General features: G+C 43.9%; 2 protein-coding genes across 2 annotated transcripts in view; one reads left to right on the top strand and one right to left on the bottom strand.

Moving 5' to 3' along the window:
* Window positions 1-419: 419 nt before the first annotated feature.
* Window positions 420-2527, bottom strand: DOLK (dolichol kinase). Its single transcript, XM_047699188.1, has one exon. It carries the CDS (start codon window positions 2189-2191, stop codon window positions 575-577), a length of 1617 nt encoding a protein of 538 aa, XP_047555144.1. The 5' UTR covers window positions 2192-2527; the 3' UTR covers window positions 420-574.
* A 28-nt stretch (window positions 2528-2555) lies between these two features.
* The window catches only part of NUP188 (nucleoporin 188), a 49951-nt gene continuing 33942 nt past the window's right edge, over window positions 2556-18564 (top strand). The window contains exons 1-8 of the mRNA XM_047699183.1: window positions 2556-2640; window positions 10720-10774; window positions 12679-12752; window positions 15300-15384; window positions 16202-16282; window positions 16962-17006; window positions 17761-17853; window positions 18255-18374. Coding sequence (XP_047555139.1) covers window positions 2609-2640; window positions 10720-10774; window positions 12679-12752; window positions 15300-15384; window positions 16202-16282; window positions 16962-17006; window positions 17761-17853; window positions 18255-18374 — 585 coding nt within the window. The 5' untranslated portion in view covers window positions 2556-2608. The remainder of the gene's footprint in view (window positions 2641-10719; window positions 10775-12678; window positions 12753-15299; window positions 15385-16201; window positions 16283-16961; window positions 17007-17760; window positions 17854-18254; window positions 18375-18564) is intronic.

An 18564-nucleotide genomic window follows, 5' to 3' on the forward strand; every position in this document is an offset into this window, starting at 1 on the left:
TAAGGTCATGCTGGTCTCCAAGCACAACCCATAAAAACTCTTGGCTTACTTGGCTTTTTGCTGACATGAGGGCTGGCCTTGGCTAGTAATGACTCTTTTCCTTACTATTTGTTCCTTATGCACGGGCTGTGGGCCAGACCCTTCACACGCCTCACCTCCCTGGGTGCTCACCTGTGAGGTGCAGCCATTTACTACTCCCGTCTTGCAGACAGCAGAATTGAGGCCCAGAGTGGGTAAGCAACTCACATTGTTAAATAGTGACTCCAGAACCTGAGGTGGTGATCATTACACTCCACTGCCTCCAGGGTCTCCCCTACACCCCCGAGGATTGCAAGATGAAGGGGGGAATCCTACACCACACTCAGGTTCTTTGTGTTGTTGTGCTCTTTTTTTCTTTTTATATATCAGCAAAAACTAAAACCAGGAGAGCTTTGATTTTTATTTTGAATCTGAATCAACTGAAAAATCAAATCTGCTTCTCACCCCTTGGCGCTTCATGCCCAAGTGGCTGGCTGCTGTGGGGACCATTCGTCCTCCCCATGTCCCTGTTTCCTCCATCACTATGGCTCAGCAGCTAGGCCATCAGCAATATCAGGAGGTAGAGAGGCAACAGGAGATTGTCTATCTGCGTAGTGTATGCTTCTAGGAGGGACACGATGCTGATAGAGCCCAAAATCCAAGCATAACTGTAGTTTAGGTCCACTCCACTGTCAAAGATTAAAATCAGAGCTACAGAAATGATCTGGGCAAATATAGAGGTCATGGTCCCCTCAAAAGTCTTTTTGGTTCCAGGCCAGTGGATTTCCCCCATGGTGCTGCCAAAGATGGAGGCCACAGTGTCGCCCACACCCACAGCCAGGACCCCTGCATAGGGTACTAGGGCCCTTGCTCCCCCCAAGCTGCCCTTCTGTGTGCAGGGTCTGGGGACTAGCCAGATGGGAAGAGACATGCCCAGGAGCAGGTAAATGTGTGTCAGGATGAGTGGTCCACTGTCTCGTTCATCTAGGAAAAGGGACAGGAGGCTCCTCAGAGTGTGGCCCAGGGGCTTGATGCGGAAATAGCGCACGTACTCCAGGAAGATGAAGACTGCCAGACATATGGTGGCAGCTACATAGAGCAGTGTCCGGTCAAAGATGATACCCGGGATGTAGGTGGCCACCACAATGAAGTGGAAATACTTTCGGGTAATGGTGGGGGCCTGGTGCTTCTTGGACTCAGAAGATGACCGCTTGGCATTCTGGTAAAGTACCACCAGGCAGGCTAAGGTGGCCAGCAGAGACCAGTAGACTAGGAGGTACACGCGGGTCTCTGTCTGGAAGAGGAACTGTAGAAGCCAGAGCAGGGGGTTCTTGCGGATGAGCCGGTGCAGCCAGGGGAGGACCACGCCAAGGCCCAGCACACAGGTCATGAGGTGGAAGAAGATGGAGGAAGCCCAGGTACCTGAGTCCATGAAGACAAAGAGGGTGCTGAAGAAGATGCCCACCAGCACCATCCCGACCACCACCACCAGCAGGAAGAAATCCACTGGGTCTCCCTGGCTTTCCACCACAGTCAGAGAGCGCTTGATGAGCTGGTTGAGCACGAAGCTGACGCCACCCAAAACAAGCAGTGCCTCCCCAGGGGTAAAGCAGCGGGGCAGCAGGTACAGCAGGATCATGTTGAGGTAGACGAAGATCAGCAGGACCTCCAGGACCTCGATCACCTCGCCCACACTGAGTGAGTGCTTCATGATATAAATGATGACACCTCCAGCCAAGCCTGAGATGACACAAGTGTTGGTGGGCACTGGGCGAGTAATGCCCAGGGCCAACACTGAAGAGAAGAGGGCCACTGCCATGCCAGTAGCTGCCACCACAATTCCAAAGCGCTCAAAGTATGGGTTCCCCACAGACTGGCAACGCTCCTTCATGACGAGTCCGAGCAAAGGCATGACCATTGATGCCGGCAGCAGACCACTGTTGGCGGACATGCGGAACTGGAAGACAGCGCTTCCCTGCTGTAGCAGCCGGTCCCACTTGTACTGGACGTAGAAAGCCTGCACTGCGAGAGCCACGGCGCACCACGAGTATCGGTCCCACACGGTTGCGTGGATGCTTAGCACCACTGCGAACACTACTGCTGACTCCGCCAGCACCGACCCGCTCAGCGGAGCCCCGGTCACCGAGGCCGGGGGAGCGTGCTCTCGAGTCATGTCTCTTGACCTGGAGCCCCGGAGAAACCGGGGTGACTAGCGATGCCTTGGCCTCTGGGTCCCTCGAGCTCTGCCAAGCCGACAGCGGCAGTTTCACACAGCCAGCACCTTCTCTTATCGTTCTCCAGCTGGGAGGAGGGAAGCTCCACTGTAGACAAGCCACTTTCTGAGGCTTCGGAACTGGCGCTCAGATATCCTCCGCCGCCTCGCACCTAGGACGTAGACGTTACCACTCCGCCGCTCTCTTCACAGCCCCGGCTGCTCTTGCCGCGAGGTCCCCACCTCTCTGGGCGTCGCCATCTTGGCCTCGCCCGCCGTCACGTGACGAGAAGCCCTCCCCCTCACAGCCCGGCCGGAGGCGAAGGGTCACGTGGGTGCGGCGTCTGGGGGCGGGGTTGGGGGCGCGCGCGCGCGAAGATGGCGGCGGCCGCCGGCGGGCCGTGTGTGAGGTGAGGAGCGGGCCGAGTCCGCGGGGGTGGCTGTGAGGCGCGGGGTCGAAGCCGAGCTGAAGCCGGGCGGGACTTGCGGGAGAGATGTGGCGGCGGTAGCCGGGCAAAGCCTGGCTAGGTGGACCGGCGCCGAGACGGGAGCCGGTTACGTCCAAACGGTCCCCCGCGCGCGGGGATCTCGGGCGACTTCTCCAAGACGGGGCCGGTGCCTCACCCCTTCCCTCAGCGCCGGCCTCCCGTCTCCTCACCCAGTCTCTTTCCCTTCCTCCCTCCTTTCCACGGGCGCGTTTCTCGGCGCTCCGCCCCCTCTCCCCCCGCGCTTCCTTGTCTGGCGTGACGCTCCCTCGAGGCGCGACGGGACGCTTCGCGGTCGCCCGCGGGAGCCCCCCTCTCGGTCTCCGCCGTAGCCCGGTTGCCCTGCCCCGGCGACGTTCCCAGGTTCTTCCATGTGCTCGTTAGGAGTCTGTTCGTGTGTCGCCGAGCCACCTCCCTGCAGTTGCTGCTCTCTCCGCGCTGCCTTCCATTCATCCGTCTATTCGTGTCCTCCTATATTGGTTCCATCCGCGGACGTGCCCGAATGCTTTAGGAGATCCCGGGCCCGGGACTGGTTTTGGGGGATAAGAAGATGAAAGGTTAAAAAGACCGAGACAGGGACGCCTGGGTGGCTCAGTTGGTTGGACAACTGCCTTCGGCTCAGGTCATGATCCTGGAGTGCCGGGATCGAGTCCCGCATCGGACTCCTGGCTCTACGGGGAGTCTGCTTCTCTCTCTGACCTTCTCCTCGCTCATGCTCTCTCTCACTGTCTCTCTATCAAATAAATAAATAAAATCTTAAAAAAAAAAAAAAAAGACCGAGACAGTCCTTACTTTATAGAGCGCTTACGAGCGCCAGACCCTGCCAGACACGCTTGCTGTGCATTAGCTCATTGAATTCTCTCAAGTCCGTGAGGCACCTTCTCTTTTACAGATGACTCACAAATCCAGCTCCGAACTAGCCAGGTGGTGAGGCGAGGATTCAGACCGAGGTCGGCCCGGCTCCAAAGCTTTAACCTGATCACTACTACGTCTCTATCTTCCACCTTCCCACTTGAAGTGTCTCCCATTGTCCCTACTATCCTCCGTCCTAAAATTCAACATCCCTGTCACTTACTGTACCAGGACTGTTTCCCCCACGTTTCTGTGTTATGCGCTGCTGTATCCTCAACACCCAGAGGAGCATGTAATAGGCGCTCAGTAAATATTTATTGCAAACATTGTCCATCTTCTCTGTAATCACTAACTTCACCTCTGGGCTCTGGTGAGATTTTCTGCTTTGGAATTTCCGCTGGATTGCTTCTGAACTTTGCGGGGGACGTTTGCTTTTTCCTCCTTAGCTGTTTCATCTGGCAGCATTGTGGTCACTGTGCCCTCCTTTTCTTACGTTTATTTCATAGTCATTCTGGAGGTTGGGTAGGTTTAGCTCCTGCAGGGTAAGGCACCCTCTTCAATGAACAAGAACAAGGGAGGGGGCTAGTTTGCTTGAAAGATGCCTTGACATCCTTGGGAACCTACCAAACACACATCTGAAGATGGGAAAAATGACACTAGGATTTCTAGGCACTCGCTGCTTTGCTCAGAGCATGTATTTTTTTTTTTTTAAGATTTTATTTGTCAGAGAGAGCTCGAGCACAGGCAGACAGAATGGCAGGCAGAGGCAGAGGGAGAAGCGGGCTCCCCGCCGAGCAAGGAGCCCGATGTGGGACTCGATCCCAGGACGCTGGGATCATGACCTGAGCCGAAGTCAGCTGCCTAACCAACTGAGCCACCCAGGCATCCCTGCTCAGAGCATGTATTACAGTGATCTTTCTTTTTGTGCTGGAAAGCACGTTACAACAGCTGGGATTACACCGAACAGCAGCCTTCTGTTTGAAATGCCTGGAGGTCTGGACTAAGAGAAAACTTAAAATTTATTCCTGGTGTCTGTATGCAAGTAACCTCAGACAGTGCACTTTATCCCTGGAACCCGTTTCTCCAAATGTGTCCTTTTTAAAGTAGTGTTGAGGTGGCTCTAAAGCATGTAGGAGAGTCCTTGTGTATGTTGATAGGAGCTGGCACTAGTCAAAAATAGAATATTACACGTTAAGCACTCAGGGTTTGGGGAATGTCCCTCAGGGTTTGGCAGTCAGTCAGAATATTGGCATTTTTAGGTATCTCTTGTGTTCTTCAGTTAATGTGTTTGTAGATGTTTGAGTGGTGTATGTGAATGAAAAACAAAACCAACAACAGCAGTTCCAAAAGCTTGTCGTTAAGCTTAAATCTCAGTTCACACAAGAGGCTTGTACCTAATCTGTGGAGTTAGGGCATCCATGGACAGTGGCCACTTTTATTTATTATCTCCCTGTGGATTATAACTGTGTTTTTCAAAAGAACTGTTTCAGAGTAGGTTGGCTGTGTGGCAGCTTTCTACCAAAAGGACTCCCATCCTAGAGGCTCTTCTTCCTAACCTCAAAGGTTTACAACCATGTGGATCTCCCTAGGGAAGGTGATTTTCAGTTTTCATTGAGTCCAGTTCTTTTAGGAATGGAGTTCCATGTTGTCTGGTAGAACATTGGGCTGAAAGTCAATAACTTTTTAAAACTTTACCTTTGAGGCAAGGTATTTAGTTTCTGTGGTTTTGTTTCTCCTCCAGATACTTAGTTCAGGTTTATTTATTGTGCAAATAAATGAGGCATACTATAGTACATATTTTGTTTCTTGAAGAAATACATAGAAGATGTTTCCCTGAGGCTTTGGGTTGGGCATCACAGTTCCGGCCGTGGTTGTTGTGTCTTGAGAATCGCCTGCTAAACCTTCAGGTTCCGATTTGAGGCGCAGTCTTCTGTCGCCCTCTGGGTCAGTTCCCAGTGATCTCTCTCCTCTCTCTTTTCTGTTTAATGTGGTTGTATTCCTTTGTAGTGTCTAATTCTTAGGATCATGCTTTTTATTACTTTCTGGTTTCTTGCTGATTTTATGTAATGCGTGCTTAATTAACATCCTTGGTCATTCCCAATACTAGATGAGGATCAGGAGGGTCTTAGATTTATTTGTATCCCCTTTATTCCTAGACCAGAAAATGTCTAGGAATCGAAGAACCAGTGACATTTGTTTCCGCAAGGATTTCTTTCCTGATAAATGACCATTTTCTCCTTCTTTTAAAAAAAAGATTTATTTATTTATTTGCGGGGGAGGAGTTGGGGTAGGGGGAGAAGGAGAGAGAATCTCAAGCCGACTCCCTGCTGAGCACAGAGTCTGACACGGAGCTTGATCCTGTGACCCTGGGATCATGACCGGAGCTGAAATCGAGAGTTCGATGCTCAACTGACTGAGCCAGCCAGGTGCCCCCTACTGTTTTCTCCCTTATTCTGCCTTCTCTTGGCACTTGGGCATATCATACGGGTTTCCTAATTTTTCTGTTTCACTTGGATTGCTGGCATTGCAGGTCTAAAAGGGACTCCTGTCAGTCTCCTTTGATACTTCATCAGTGCGTACTCCTTGAGCCCCTCTGTGCCAGCCACTGTGTTAGGGGTATATGTTTGCCACTGGAGAACAGAAAGCCTCAGCTCCACCTTTGCTCGCTTGTAGGATGAATTCATGAGTGCGGCTCGATGCAGCTTGCACTCTGGAGTCGTGCAAACCCGGGTTCAAGCCCTGACTCTATTCTCTGTTAGCTTTGTGGCCCTACGCAATTATCTGACTACTTTTATACCTTCGTTTCCTGATGACGTAATGGGGGTAATAAGAGGATCAGCTTCATAAGTGAGTTGTCAGTTTTCAGTAAGTCAGAGTGTAAAATGCGTAACACAGTGCCTGCATGTTATAAATGGTCAATTAATGGTAATCCTAACAGTGCTTGCATATTATAAATTCTCAGTGTTAGCTCTTTTTATTATTAAAAGCTTTTCAATAGAGATTATTGTTTTTGACTTTTTTTTTTTTAAAGATTTTATTTGTTTATGACAGAGAGGTAGCGAGAGAGAGAACACAAGCACGGGGGAGCGCAAGCACGGGAGAAGCAGGCTCCACACTGAGCAGAGAGCCCGAGTGGGGCTTGATTCCAGGACTCCCGGGACACTGGGATCATTACCTGAGCTGAAGGCAGATGCTTTAACGACTGAGCTGCCCAGGTGCCCTTGTTTTTGACATCTTATAACAAAAGGAGTTTAACAGGACAAGGTTTTGTCAATAAAATTTTTTTTTTTTTGCCAACAAAAATTTTAATTTTTTTTTTTTTAAGATTTATTTATTTATTTGACAGACGGAGATCACAAGTAGGCAGAGAGGCAGGCAGAGAGAGAGGAGGAAGTAGGCTTCCTGCCGAGCAGAGACCCTGATGCGGGGCTCGATCCCAGGACCCTGGGATCATGACCCGAGCCGAAGGCAGAGGCTTTAACCCACTGAGCCACCCAGGCGCCCCAAAATTTTAATTTTTAAAGAAAACTTTTTTTTCTTTTTTTTTTTTTTTAGCAGTAAGTGTAAAAGTTACTGCCTTGCTTTAGGACAGTGACCTCCAATCTTGTTTAGTAGCAGAATCTTTCTCTCCCCTTCTCTCCTCCCAAAAAGAGGCTAATACTACAAACATAAAAGAGAGAGGGTCTATACTGACCAGGTCTTTTACCTGCTGCTCTGAAACAAATTGATACCCTGGAGCAGTGGTGATTTAGGAATTCATCTGTGTAGTCGTTTTAAAATGTAGATTGCCAGGGTGCCTTGGTGGCTCAGTGGGTTAAGGTTCTGCCTTTGGCTCAGGTTGTGATCTCCAGGTCCTGGGATCGGGTCCTGGGATCGAGCCTTGCCTCGGGTTCCCTGCCCAGTGGGGAGTCTGCTTCTCCCTCTCCCTCTGCCCTTCCCCCTGTGTTCACACACACACATATTCTCTCTCAAATAAATAAAACTCTTAAAAAATAAATGTATATTTTCCATGCCCAACCTTTGAGAAACAGTAGCTCTAGGCTGTGACCAGGATTCCATGGTGTTGCTGTGTTGTTCCTGGGTGATTTCACATATTTGAGAAACACTCTTTCAGGATATTTTATTAAAAAAAAAGAAGAAGAAGCATGGGGCACCTGACTGGCTCAGTCGATAGAGCATGCGACTCTTGATCTCAGGGTTGTGAGTTTGAGTTCCACTTTGGGTGTAAAGATTACTTAAAAACAAAATCTTTAAAAAAAAAAAAACAAAATTTTACAGATTTTGGTGTAATCAACACCTACAGCTTGAATTTGACAGAACAAGAAATTCTGGGCCCTGGCAGCAGGTCCTTGAGTGTGGGCTGTGGTCTTCGTAGTTTCTTCTGGGAATCACTGCTACCTAGCTCACTAGAGATCTAAGTTCTGAAAGCAAATGTGGATAAATTAAAGCTAAGTGATGTCCAGGCTTTTTGAAATTGGAAGATGGATGACCAAGAGTGATTTGATTTATTTGCTCAGCCATTCAAATGCCTTCAGTTAATGATAAATTTCTTTCCATTAATGTTAGTGTACTGTTAGCCCCATTATTAGCTATGTGTTAATAGTAGGAATCTAATACATTCTGTGCAAGTCAGAAGCTGTCCTTGGTCAAATTCAAGTATATGCCATTTTAAATAAAGCTCTTCCTTAATTTTTTGTTAATTCAGATTTATCAAACAAGTAAGTTAGATGATAATTATTCTCTTTACAAAAGGCAGTCTTACTTTAAAATTTTACTATAAATTCTTTAATGGTGAGCTTACCTCTGTTTTTAATTATTTAGGGCTTGGTTTACTCAGACGTTTTAATATACATTGACAATAAAGAGTCCTATTTGTTTTATTTACTGGGTCTGATCTCCAGATTTTGAAGAGTGAATGCTGTTTTGTCATCAGAAAAATGATTAACGATCACACAGAGCCATTGTGGGAGCTGGTGTCTATTGATGTGGCAGGACTCAAGTGTTTTCTTAAAAGCATTAATGCTTAGAAAAGAGATTTATAATTTTAAGTGTGTTTAAATTTCTTTTGATGGGAAATCTGGACTTTTTTGGGGGGGGTAAAGATTTTTATTTTTGAGTAATCTACACCCAATGTGTGCTTTGAATTAGCAACCCTGACATTAAGAGTTATATGCTCCACCCACTGAGCCAGCCAGATGCCCCCTGAAAGAAAAAAAAATTTTTTTTAAAGATTTAATTTATTTATTTGACAGAGAGATCACAAGTAGGCAGAGAGGCAGGCAGAGAGAGAGGGGGAAGCAGGCTTCCCGCTGAACAGAGAGCTCGATGCGGGGCTCGATCCGAGGACCCTGAGATCATGACCTGTGCTGAAGGCAGAGGTTCAACCCACTGAGCCACCTAGGCACCCCCAAAATTTTAAGTAGAGCTAGTGCTTGGTGTTAGTTTTTAATGGGAAAAACATTTTTTCAGTTTATCCTCATAGTTAAGAGAGCTTGTGTCCTTTTTGTTAAATGTTTAGTATATCTTCTTAGACCTTTTCGTTTTCTCTGCAGGCAGGCTTTCTAAGTAGTTTTAATTTTTAAAAAAATTTTATTTATTTATTTATTTTTGGAGAGATGGGGAGAGAGAGCGGGTGGGAGGCAGAGGGAAAGGGAGAAAATCCCAAAGTGCCTCCATGCTGAACTTGGAACCTGACTCAGGGCTCGATCCCACAACCCTGAGATCATGACTTGAGCCAAAATCAAGAGTCAAACGCTTACCTGACTGAGCCACCCAGATACCTCTTGGGAGAATTTTTTTTTTTTTTAAGATTTTATTTATTTATTTGACAGATCACAAGTAGGCAGAGAGGCGGGCACAGGGAGGTGGATGGTGGGGGTGGGAAGCAGGCTCCCTGCTGAGCAGAGAGCCCGATGTGGGGCTCTATCTCAGGACCCTGAGATCATGACCTGAGCCGAAGGCGGAGGCTTTAACCCACTGAGCCACCCAGGTGCCCTCTTGGGAGAATTTCTTAATGGCTACATTTTGAAATTCAGTTCTAGACTTTAAAAAACCCTATAACATGTTTCCTGAAGTTGAAAGGCATGGATGAGGGAAGGAACTTGGGTAAGCATGTGGTGGAGAGTATATTTGAAGAGCTCACAGGGGCAGGGACTATTGATGTGTTTTTATGTGTCTTGCACAGTGTGTGGCACCTAGTGGCAATTAATAAATGAACAAATATAGTACCATTCATAATGACCATTAGACTTTTTTTGATTGAGAAAGTGAATCATACCATGCATTTAGAAAATTTTCTGGAGACACCTGGCTGGCTCAGTCAGTAGAGCATTTGACTCTTGATCTTATGGTCATGAGTTTGGGCCCCACATTGGGTATAGAGATTACTTAAATAAATAAGTCCTTTAAAAAAAAAAAAAGATTTTATTTATTTATTTGACAGAGATCACAAGTAGGCAGAGAGGCAGGCAGAGACAGAGAGAGGGGAAGCAGACTCCCCACTGAGCAGAGAGCCTGATGCCGGGCTCGATCCCAGAACCCTGGGATCATGACCCAAGCCGAAGGCAGAGGCTTTAATCCACTGAGCCACCCAGGTGCCCCAATAAATAAATCTTAAAAGAAATTTCTGAAGGTGATGAGGGGGGTTGAAATATACATAGTCCTTTTCTACATTCTCCTTTTTAGTCACTACATTTTAATGTAAAGGGAGGAGAGAAATTGATACACTGATGCGCCTTAGCATAGGAGATGTAAGATAATTCATTAATTATTGTATTACATTCTAAAATGTACGTTTTTTCATATTTTAATGCCTCTGATGTTGCATGCATTTTATTATTGATGGCTGGTAGGACATAAATAATCATGTATCCTGCAATTAATGGCATCTTAAATGCATTAAAATACAGTAGCCATCCTCCTTTTTAACACAGCATCTGCTTAGTTTAGGTTATATGTCAAGTTCTTAATTTTTATTTTGAACTCAAACTTCTAAGAACAATATAATGGGAATAATGTCCAGAATTTTAACAAATTGTTTTGTACATTGAGTTTTCCTGGTTTCAGAGAATAAACAAAATACTGGAAGGCAGCTTAGTCAAATTTGTATAACCTGAAAGTTCAAAATTACCCCTGCTTTCCGTCATTTTTCAGGAGCAGCAGGGAACTGTGGACAATTCTGCTGGGAAGGTCAGCTCTGAGAGAACTGGTAAGTGGGTGGTGGTCTTGAGTGGATTCGTTTTTTTTTTTGTTTTTGTTTTTGTTTTTTTAATTTTAATTTTTATTTATTTGACAGAGAGAGAGAGATCACAAGTAGGCAGAGAGGCAGGCAGAGAGAGAGGAGGAAGCAGGCTCCCTGCTGAGCAGAGAGCTCCATGTGGGGCTTGATCCCAGGACCCTGAGATCATGACCCGAGCCAAAGGCAGAGGCTTAACCCACTGAGCCACCCAGGCGCCCCTCTTGAGTGGATTCTATGGTTCTTATGTAGCTTGTGTTACAATAAACCTCCGATATTGCCTTGTCTTTGAAGGAGGAACTAAATGCACTTTTTTTATTTCTAAAATTTTATAAACATTATGCATTCCCTGCTTTTCTCTGCTGAAACATAGTGTGTCTTCTAGCTCAGCTGCTGAAGTTTCCAAACTTCTACCCGCCCCCCCCCCCGCCTTTTTTTTTTTTTTTTTTTTTTGAGATTCTTTATCTAAAAAGATACCTGTGCTGCTCGACTGGCTGCTCAGGGTTTGGGGACAAATACCACTTTGCTGCCTCCAGCTAAGGAAAGTTCTAAGTCCTTTTCTCTGTCTCCTTCTTTACTTGCCTTTTCTTTTTTTTTCATGTTGCCAGCTCCCTAGGTCATAGGGGCTGTGGTTTCTAGGACTTTTCTAAGTATAGTAAAGGACAGTTTTTCATGTTGATCCTTGATCCTTGATCCTTCTTCATGTTGACCTTGTGAGGGTAGAGCGTTAAGATGACGTTCAATTATTACTATTGTTACTATGGTAATCAACATAATGAGTATCATACCTTTTTTAGAGCCTTTATTTTTATTATTATTTTTTGAAAAAGATTTTATTTATTTGACAGAGAGAGAGATCACAAGTAGGCAGAGAGGCAGGCAGAGAGAGGGGGGAAGCTGGTTCCCTGCTGAGCAGAGAGCCCTGATGTGGGACTCAGTCCCAGGACCCTGAGATCATGACCTGAACTGAAGGCAGAGGCTTAACCCACTGAGCCACCCAGGCGCCCCTATTTTTTTTTTTTTTTTTTTTTTAGTAGGCTCCACATCCAACATGGGGCCTGAGCTCATGACCCTAAGATCAAGAGTCACATGCTATGCCATCTGAGCTAGCCAGAAGGCCCTGGAGCCTTAACATTTTTGATATGCTTTCATCTGATAATTCTGCTTCTAGGAATGTATCTTAGAAGAATGAAATCTTGAAAAGTTTTGTGCACACATCTCCTTACAGTCGTGTTATTTATATAGTAAGGAATCACAGTTTAAGTATATCTAACATTAGAGGCATGGTAAATAAATAATTATCTAGCCACTTGATAAAATATTATGCAACTGCTAGAAAGGATGTTTATCAAGATTTTCATAATAAGATTAAGGGACGCCTGGGTGGCTCAGTCAGTTAAGTGTCTGCCTTCAGCTCGGGTCATGATCCCAGGTTTCTGGGATTGAGTCCCACATTGGGCTCCTTGCTCGGTGGGGAGCCTGCTTCTCTGTCTGCCTGCTGCTCCTCCTAGTTGTGCGCATGCATGGTCTCTCTCACAAATAGGTAAGTAAAATATTTTAAAAAATCATAAGGAAAAGGAGGCTACAGAATTCTCTTTTTCTTAAAGATTTTATTTATTTATTCGAGAGACAGAACATAAGTGGAAGGAAGGGCAGAAGGAGAGGGAGAAGCAGACTCCCCACTGAGCAGGGAGCCCAAAATGGGGCTTGATCCCAGGACCCCAAGATCATGACCTGAACCGAAGTCCGTTGCTTAACCCACTGAGTTACCCAGGTGCCCCCAGAATTCTCTTTTCAAAATGATTTCAATTATGGAGAAAAACATTAAAGGCTCAGGATTATGTAAATCCTTATATAATTTCTTTGTTATTTTCCAGAATCAGATTGAGGCAGAACTGAATAAACATTGGCAGCGACTCTTGGAAGGGCTGTCCTACTATAAACCACCCAGGTATGGCTAATCCATGTGTCTGGTTAGAGTAATTCCCCTGAGGAAGCCGGCATAGCAAAACTGTCGTTGTGTATGATTTTGTGATGCCGCTGGGTTAGGGAGATGGCAGAGAATACGGTTTGGTTACCAGTGGAAGGCAGTTGGGCACATGATTTCTGTCTGTTGAACGAGGGGAAATTCCTTTTAGAAATACAGTGTTATTGAATCCAGTTATATAACCCTAGTGTCTGGGGATGAGGAGTCATTAACTTCTTCAATTAATAGTTCTAGTGTTTATTTCGGTCCTCCGTGTCTGTGTGAGGTGCCGGCAGCAGCAGGTGCTGGGACAAGGCAGTGAGCAGTGATGAGAGCAGCTGTCCGCTTACGGAGGATTTACTGTGTACCTGTTGTTCTTCTGAGCGTGCATAGCAAGTCATTCAGTCCTCATAAAAGCCCACTAATTTCATTCTGTACTAGAATAAATAGATTTTTTTAGATTTTTTAGATTTTTAGATTTTTTTATGGGGTAGTGGAAAACAACAATAATATCATATAAAGTAGTTTAAAAATGAAGAGAATATATCTTGTAGGTTTAGACTCTTTTATGTTAACTCCTAGTCCAGATCGCATTCTGTAGTGCATTGTAGTTGCCAAGCCAACCTTGTTTCCTTTCTACTTTGGAATATTTGATTTTTTTTTTACATCTTCACCTTCCATCATCATTTCTTTAGGTTAAGAACTTTCTTTTTTTCATTGTTCACTAACCCTCCCCCCATACCTGTTTAGAAGTAACTCCCAGACATGGTGGTGTTTTATCTGTAACTACCATGTATCTAAAATAATGGACTTAAGAAAAAGAAGATAATCACTGTATTATCACATACAGGTACTTTGATTATTATCATTTCCATTTTACGGATGGGGAAACTGAGGCACAAAGAGGTTAAGTAACTTGCCCAAGGTCACTCAGCTAGTAAATGTAGAAGCAGGATGTGAACCTGGCAGTCTTACTCCAGTGTTTGTGTTTTTAACCATCATTCTCTGTCGCCTCTTTCAGAACTGACTGTTTCACTTTGTCTGGCCTTTGTGTTGTGGATTTCCTGTGAAATGTGAGAGTCTCTATTAAAAAAAATCCAACAACAACATGCTTGTAGTTTGCAGAACAGACATTTGTGGCATTACTTTCTTTTTTTAAAGATGAAAGTTTCTTTTATAAGCAGCATGATATTCAAAGTCCGACAGACCTTTTCTTGTAACTTCAGGCTTTATTTGAATTTAACCTTTTTTTTTTTTTTCCTTGAATGTCCTCTTTCTAGCCCAGGATCCACCCAGGATCCCACATTGCATTCAGTTGTCATGTCTCCTTAGCTCATAACTGTGACGGCATTTCAGTCTTCCCTTAATTTTCATGATCTGGAACAGTTTTGAAGAGGACTGGTCAAGTATTCTGTAGAATGCCTTCAATCTGGATTTGTCTCATGTTTTTCTTATTATTAGATTGGGGTTGTGGGTTTTGGGAAGAATGCAGAGAAGTGAAGTACCATCCTTACCATAAGAGAGGATATGGTTTTCCACATGAAATTGCTGGTGATCTTAACCTTGCTCACTTGGGTAAGGTGGCATTTGCCAAGTTTCTCTTCTGTAAAGTTATTTTTTCCCTTTCCCCTACTCTGTGTCTTAAAAGTGGGTCACTAAGCATAGAGCCCACTCTCTGGGTGGGGGTACAGTGAAATTAAACTGTACTTCCTGAAGGAGTGGCATCTGTATATGTTATTTGGACTTCTTGTGTAAGGAAGATTTTTCCCTTCTCCATATTTATTTCTATCATATGGGCTCATGTATATTTATTTTATACTTTGCTTATACCTTGTTTTAGCTTTGCTCACTGGGAGTTCTTTTGGGTTGTCATCTACGTCCTCTCGACATTACCCCACCTTTTTGTTTTCTGAATATTTCCTTTCTGGCATTACGAGATGCTCCAGGCTCATCTAGTATTTTCTCTGCCGCAGCTCTAGAATTAGCTATTTCTCTAAGGAGTCCTGGTAACTTTTATTAGGTAATGCTGTTAGAAACCAAGATCTGGGGGCTGGGTGTGCTCACTGCTACTGGGGTTTTTAGCTTCTAGGCCTTCTCAGTAGATAGAGCTAGGTAATGTATGTATGTATACTAACAGACCTGGTTTTAAATTTCATCTGAACTTTTTATTAGCTGTGGGATTTTTGGTAACTTATTTATTGATTATGAGTATTAGTAATTCCATTTGTAAAATGGGATTAATAATATTTCCCTTTCATAGTTGTAAGGATCAAAAATAATGTAACCTAATATATCCATATATAATATTATTATAACTACAGTTTGTAACAGATAGATAACATATTTGTTATTTAGGCATAAGTAGTTCTGTGTCATAAAGTCTGTAGAGATGAACTTGTTGTATATGTGTGTATTTTCATAGGCACCTACAGGGCAGAAAAAGGTCTGTGGTAAAAATATCTTTAAGTATGTTTATTTAAAATCCTTAGAGGGTCATTGAGATGAGGAAATGATTCACTGTTCTTTTCATAGTCCAAATTCAGCCGAAAAAGTGAAAGCTAATAAAGATGTGGCTTCACCGCTGAAGGAACTGGGTTTAAGAATCAGCAAGTTTTTGGTGAGTAAAAATTAGCATGGTCTCAGTTTACTTGCTGCATTGTGGATGTGCATTGTTTCGTTGTTAGTGGTTTTCAGTGAAAATTCAGTTTATTTCAGTTTTGGAGATTAAATCGAACATACTGGGTTTCAGAAATATCCATGTGGTAACTCTTCTTGTTAAAAGCCACAAAATAAGTTGCCACATCTGTTTACTATATATATCATGGAATTTTCTTCTTCATGCGTGTAGTGTACTTTGTTTTATTATTTATTTATTTATTTTAAAGTTGTTTTTTCTTTTTTTAAACCCATTTGAGGGAGAGAAAGTGAGAGAGAGCGTGAGAGGGGAGAAGGTCAGAGAGAGAAGCAGACCCCCCCCCCCCCCCCATGGAGCTGGGAGCCCAATGCGGGACTCGATCCTGGGATTCCTGGATCATGACCTGAGCGGAAGGCAGTAGCTCAACCAACAGAGCCACCCAGGCACCCTGTAGTATTCTTTAAATTGCCTAGATTATATTTAAATATGTAGCTATTTCTTTTTAATTTTGGAAACCCAGATCATGCCTGTGACCGTATCAATCAATGGCTTGGTAAATAAGCACAGTTGTTTCTGACATTGTAAATTTAATTGTCATGTAAATTACATGTCTATGACTGGCTCTTTTTTCTCCTGTTTGGAGCAAACTTATGTTGTGTCTTTTAATCTTTTAAAAGGATTTCTATTTATTCAAGTTCTGTGTTCATTCCAGAGGACAAATCCTTAGAATGCTTTACTTCCCATGTGTGTTTTCTGAGCTGAGGTGGCTGTGCCTCTCTTAACGACCCCTGCATTTCAGGGTCTTGACGAAGAACAGAGTGTGCAGTTAATCCAGTGTTACCTTCAAGAAGATTATAGAGGTACTCGGGACTCACTAAAGGTTTGTTGTTATGTCCGGCTCCTTTCTCCTGCCTTCTCTATTTTTCCTTGTGTTTTAGGTGTTTAAGGGTTTTGGTACTGGTTCTTTGCAACAGAGGTAGGTGATCAGATACAGTGATTCTCAGAAGACACTTTCTTTTTTTTTTCCTTAAAGATTGTATTTATTTATTTGACAGAGAGAGACTGTGAGAGAGGGAACATAAGCAGGGGGAGTGGAGAGGGAGAAACAGGCTTCCTGCTGAGTAGGGAGCCAGATGCGGGGTTCAATCCCAGGGCCCTTGGATTATGACCTGTGCCAAAAGCAGATGCTTAACGACTGAGCCACCCAGGCGCCCCAGGAGAGATTTTCTAAAGGCTTAAAACACATGTACTTAAACTGAAGTCTGTCCTCAGACTTCACAGGCTGAAGAGGTCAAAGATTGACGTGTTAATGATAGAATCTCAGGACGTCAGAGCTGAAAACAACCTGGGACTGTATGGAGCTTGTCTGGCTCCTCATTTTGCATATAGGGAAATTGAGTCCAGAGGAGTGGGCTGAGATTTGAATATATTTAGGTAAAAAAATACTTCCAGAAATGAATGGGCACTTAAATCTTGAAAGGTGAGGTGAAGATATTTGCCTTTTCTTTGTTAATTGAGCTTTGCTTATAAGATGACTGCGTGACTGTTCTTTCCTTCAGACGGTACTGCAAGATGAGAGGCAGAGCCAGGCCTTAATCCTGAAGGTGAGTGGGAGTTACTGTTTTCATTCTTTGTTGTGAAATTGGGTGATGGGTTCCTGACCTTGTTCTCCTGGGCATTGCTGGCTTTGGACTCTTATTGGGTAAGCATGGAAGGTGTCGATGAAGTAGGTTAGTAACATACTTGTGAAACAAGAGGCTTTTTATCCACTGACCCCAGCTGAGACCTTTCCCAGAGGAGACTGTCCAGCTACTGGGGATGAAAACTACTTCATGTGTCTTTTTTCTCTACGTCTAAATGCAGGAAGGTTAATGTATATTTCTTTATTCCTTTGTCTTCCCCTACCCTCCAAAGCAGCCTTCTCATTTAGGATCTCATATAGAATGGAGCTTGACTGTGACTTCAGAAGTAGTTTCCTATTTGGTATTTAGCGAGAACCAAGTACCTTAGTTATAAGCATGATATATACAAGTGGTGTTTTTATATTTGTCTTCATGTATTTGGCCTGTCAGCCATAGCTGTGTTGTGTGTTTTTTGAAAGCTTGAGAAATCATGCAAGACAACTTGTTTATATTTTTAAATAATTCCTTTTACTTTGCATGGCTTTACTTGTATACTATTTCATGAAGGTCTTTTGCTTTCTTTGGCCTAACACAATCTTTCTGTGTCTATGATTGCTAGTAGAAACCAGCCTTTTCCATTTTCATCTTTAAGTGATCTCTTTATCAATAAATTTAAAATTGAGTGTCTTTTGTGCAAAGGTGAGTAACTGATTTTACATCTTTGGGTTCTTCCCAGATTGCGGATTATTACTATGAAGAAAGAACCTGTATTCTTCGTTGTGTCTTACACCTTCTCACTTATTTTCAAGATGAAAGACATCCCTATAGGGTAAGCCCGTTTAGTCCTCATGGTTCTCTGTGTCCTATAAAATTCAACACTGTTGGAGTGCCTGGGTGGCTCAGTGGGTTAAGGCCTCTGCCTTCAGCTTGGGTCATGATCCCAGCAGGGTCCTGAGATCGAGCCCCGAGTCGGGCTCTCTGCCCCGCAGGGAGCCTGCTTCCTCCCACTCTCTCTCTGCCTGCCTCTCTGCCTACTTGTGATTTCTCTCTCTCTGTCAAATGAATAAAATCTTTAAAAAAAAAAAGAAAAAGAAAAAGAAAAAAAAAAGAAAAAAAATTCAACACTGTTTAATAATTTTATATTACTCCTTTTCACTTTCATTTGAATATTTACCTTTTGTCGTAGATATAAGTTACTCTGTTTTGGGTTTGTTTGTTTATTTTTTTAAGGTTGAATATGCAGACTGCGTTGATAAATTGGAGAAGGAACTAGTCACAAAATATAGAAAGCAGTTTGAAGAGCTTTATAAAACTGAAGCACCAACATGGGAGACACATGGAAACCTCATGGTATGTGGTTACTGGGCCTCCTGTAACTCTGAGGAGAGTTGTATGCCTTGCGCATATAGCTTTCAGTTACATTATTTATTCATTTATTAACTTGTAGTATTTATAGATGATCTTCAGAAAAGTTTAAGCGTGTCATGGATCAAAACATTGATGACTTTAAGTAATGGTACTTCATTCTGGACATTTTCAC

The sequence above is a fragment of the Lutra lutra genome, chromosome 13, assembly GCF_902655055.1.
Source record: "Lutra lutra chromosome 13, mLutLut1.2, whole genome shotgun sequence".
Classification (NCBI taxonomy): Eukaryota; Metazoa; Chordata; class Mammalia; order Carnivora; family Mustelidae; genus Lutra; species Lutra lutra.

Excerpts from the sequence above, each read along its gene's own strand:
- DOLK (XM_047699188.1), bottom strand. The coding sequence starts at position 2,191 with ATGACTCGAGAGCACGCTCCCCCGGCCTCGGTGACCGGGGCTCCGCTG.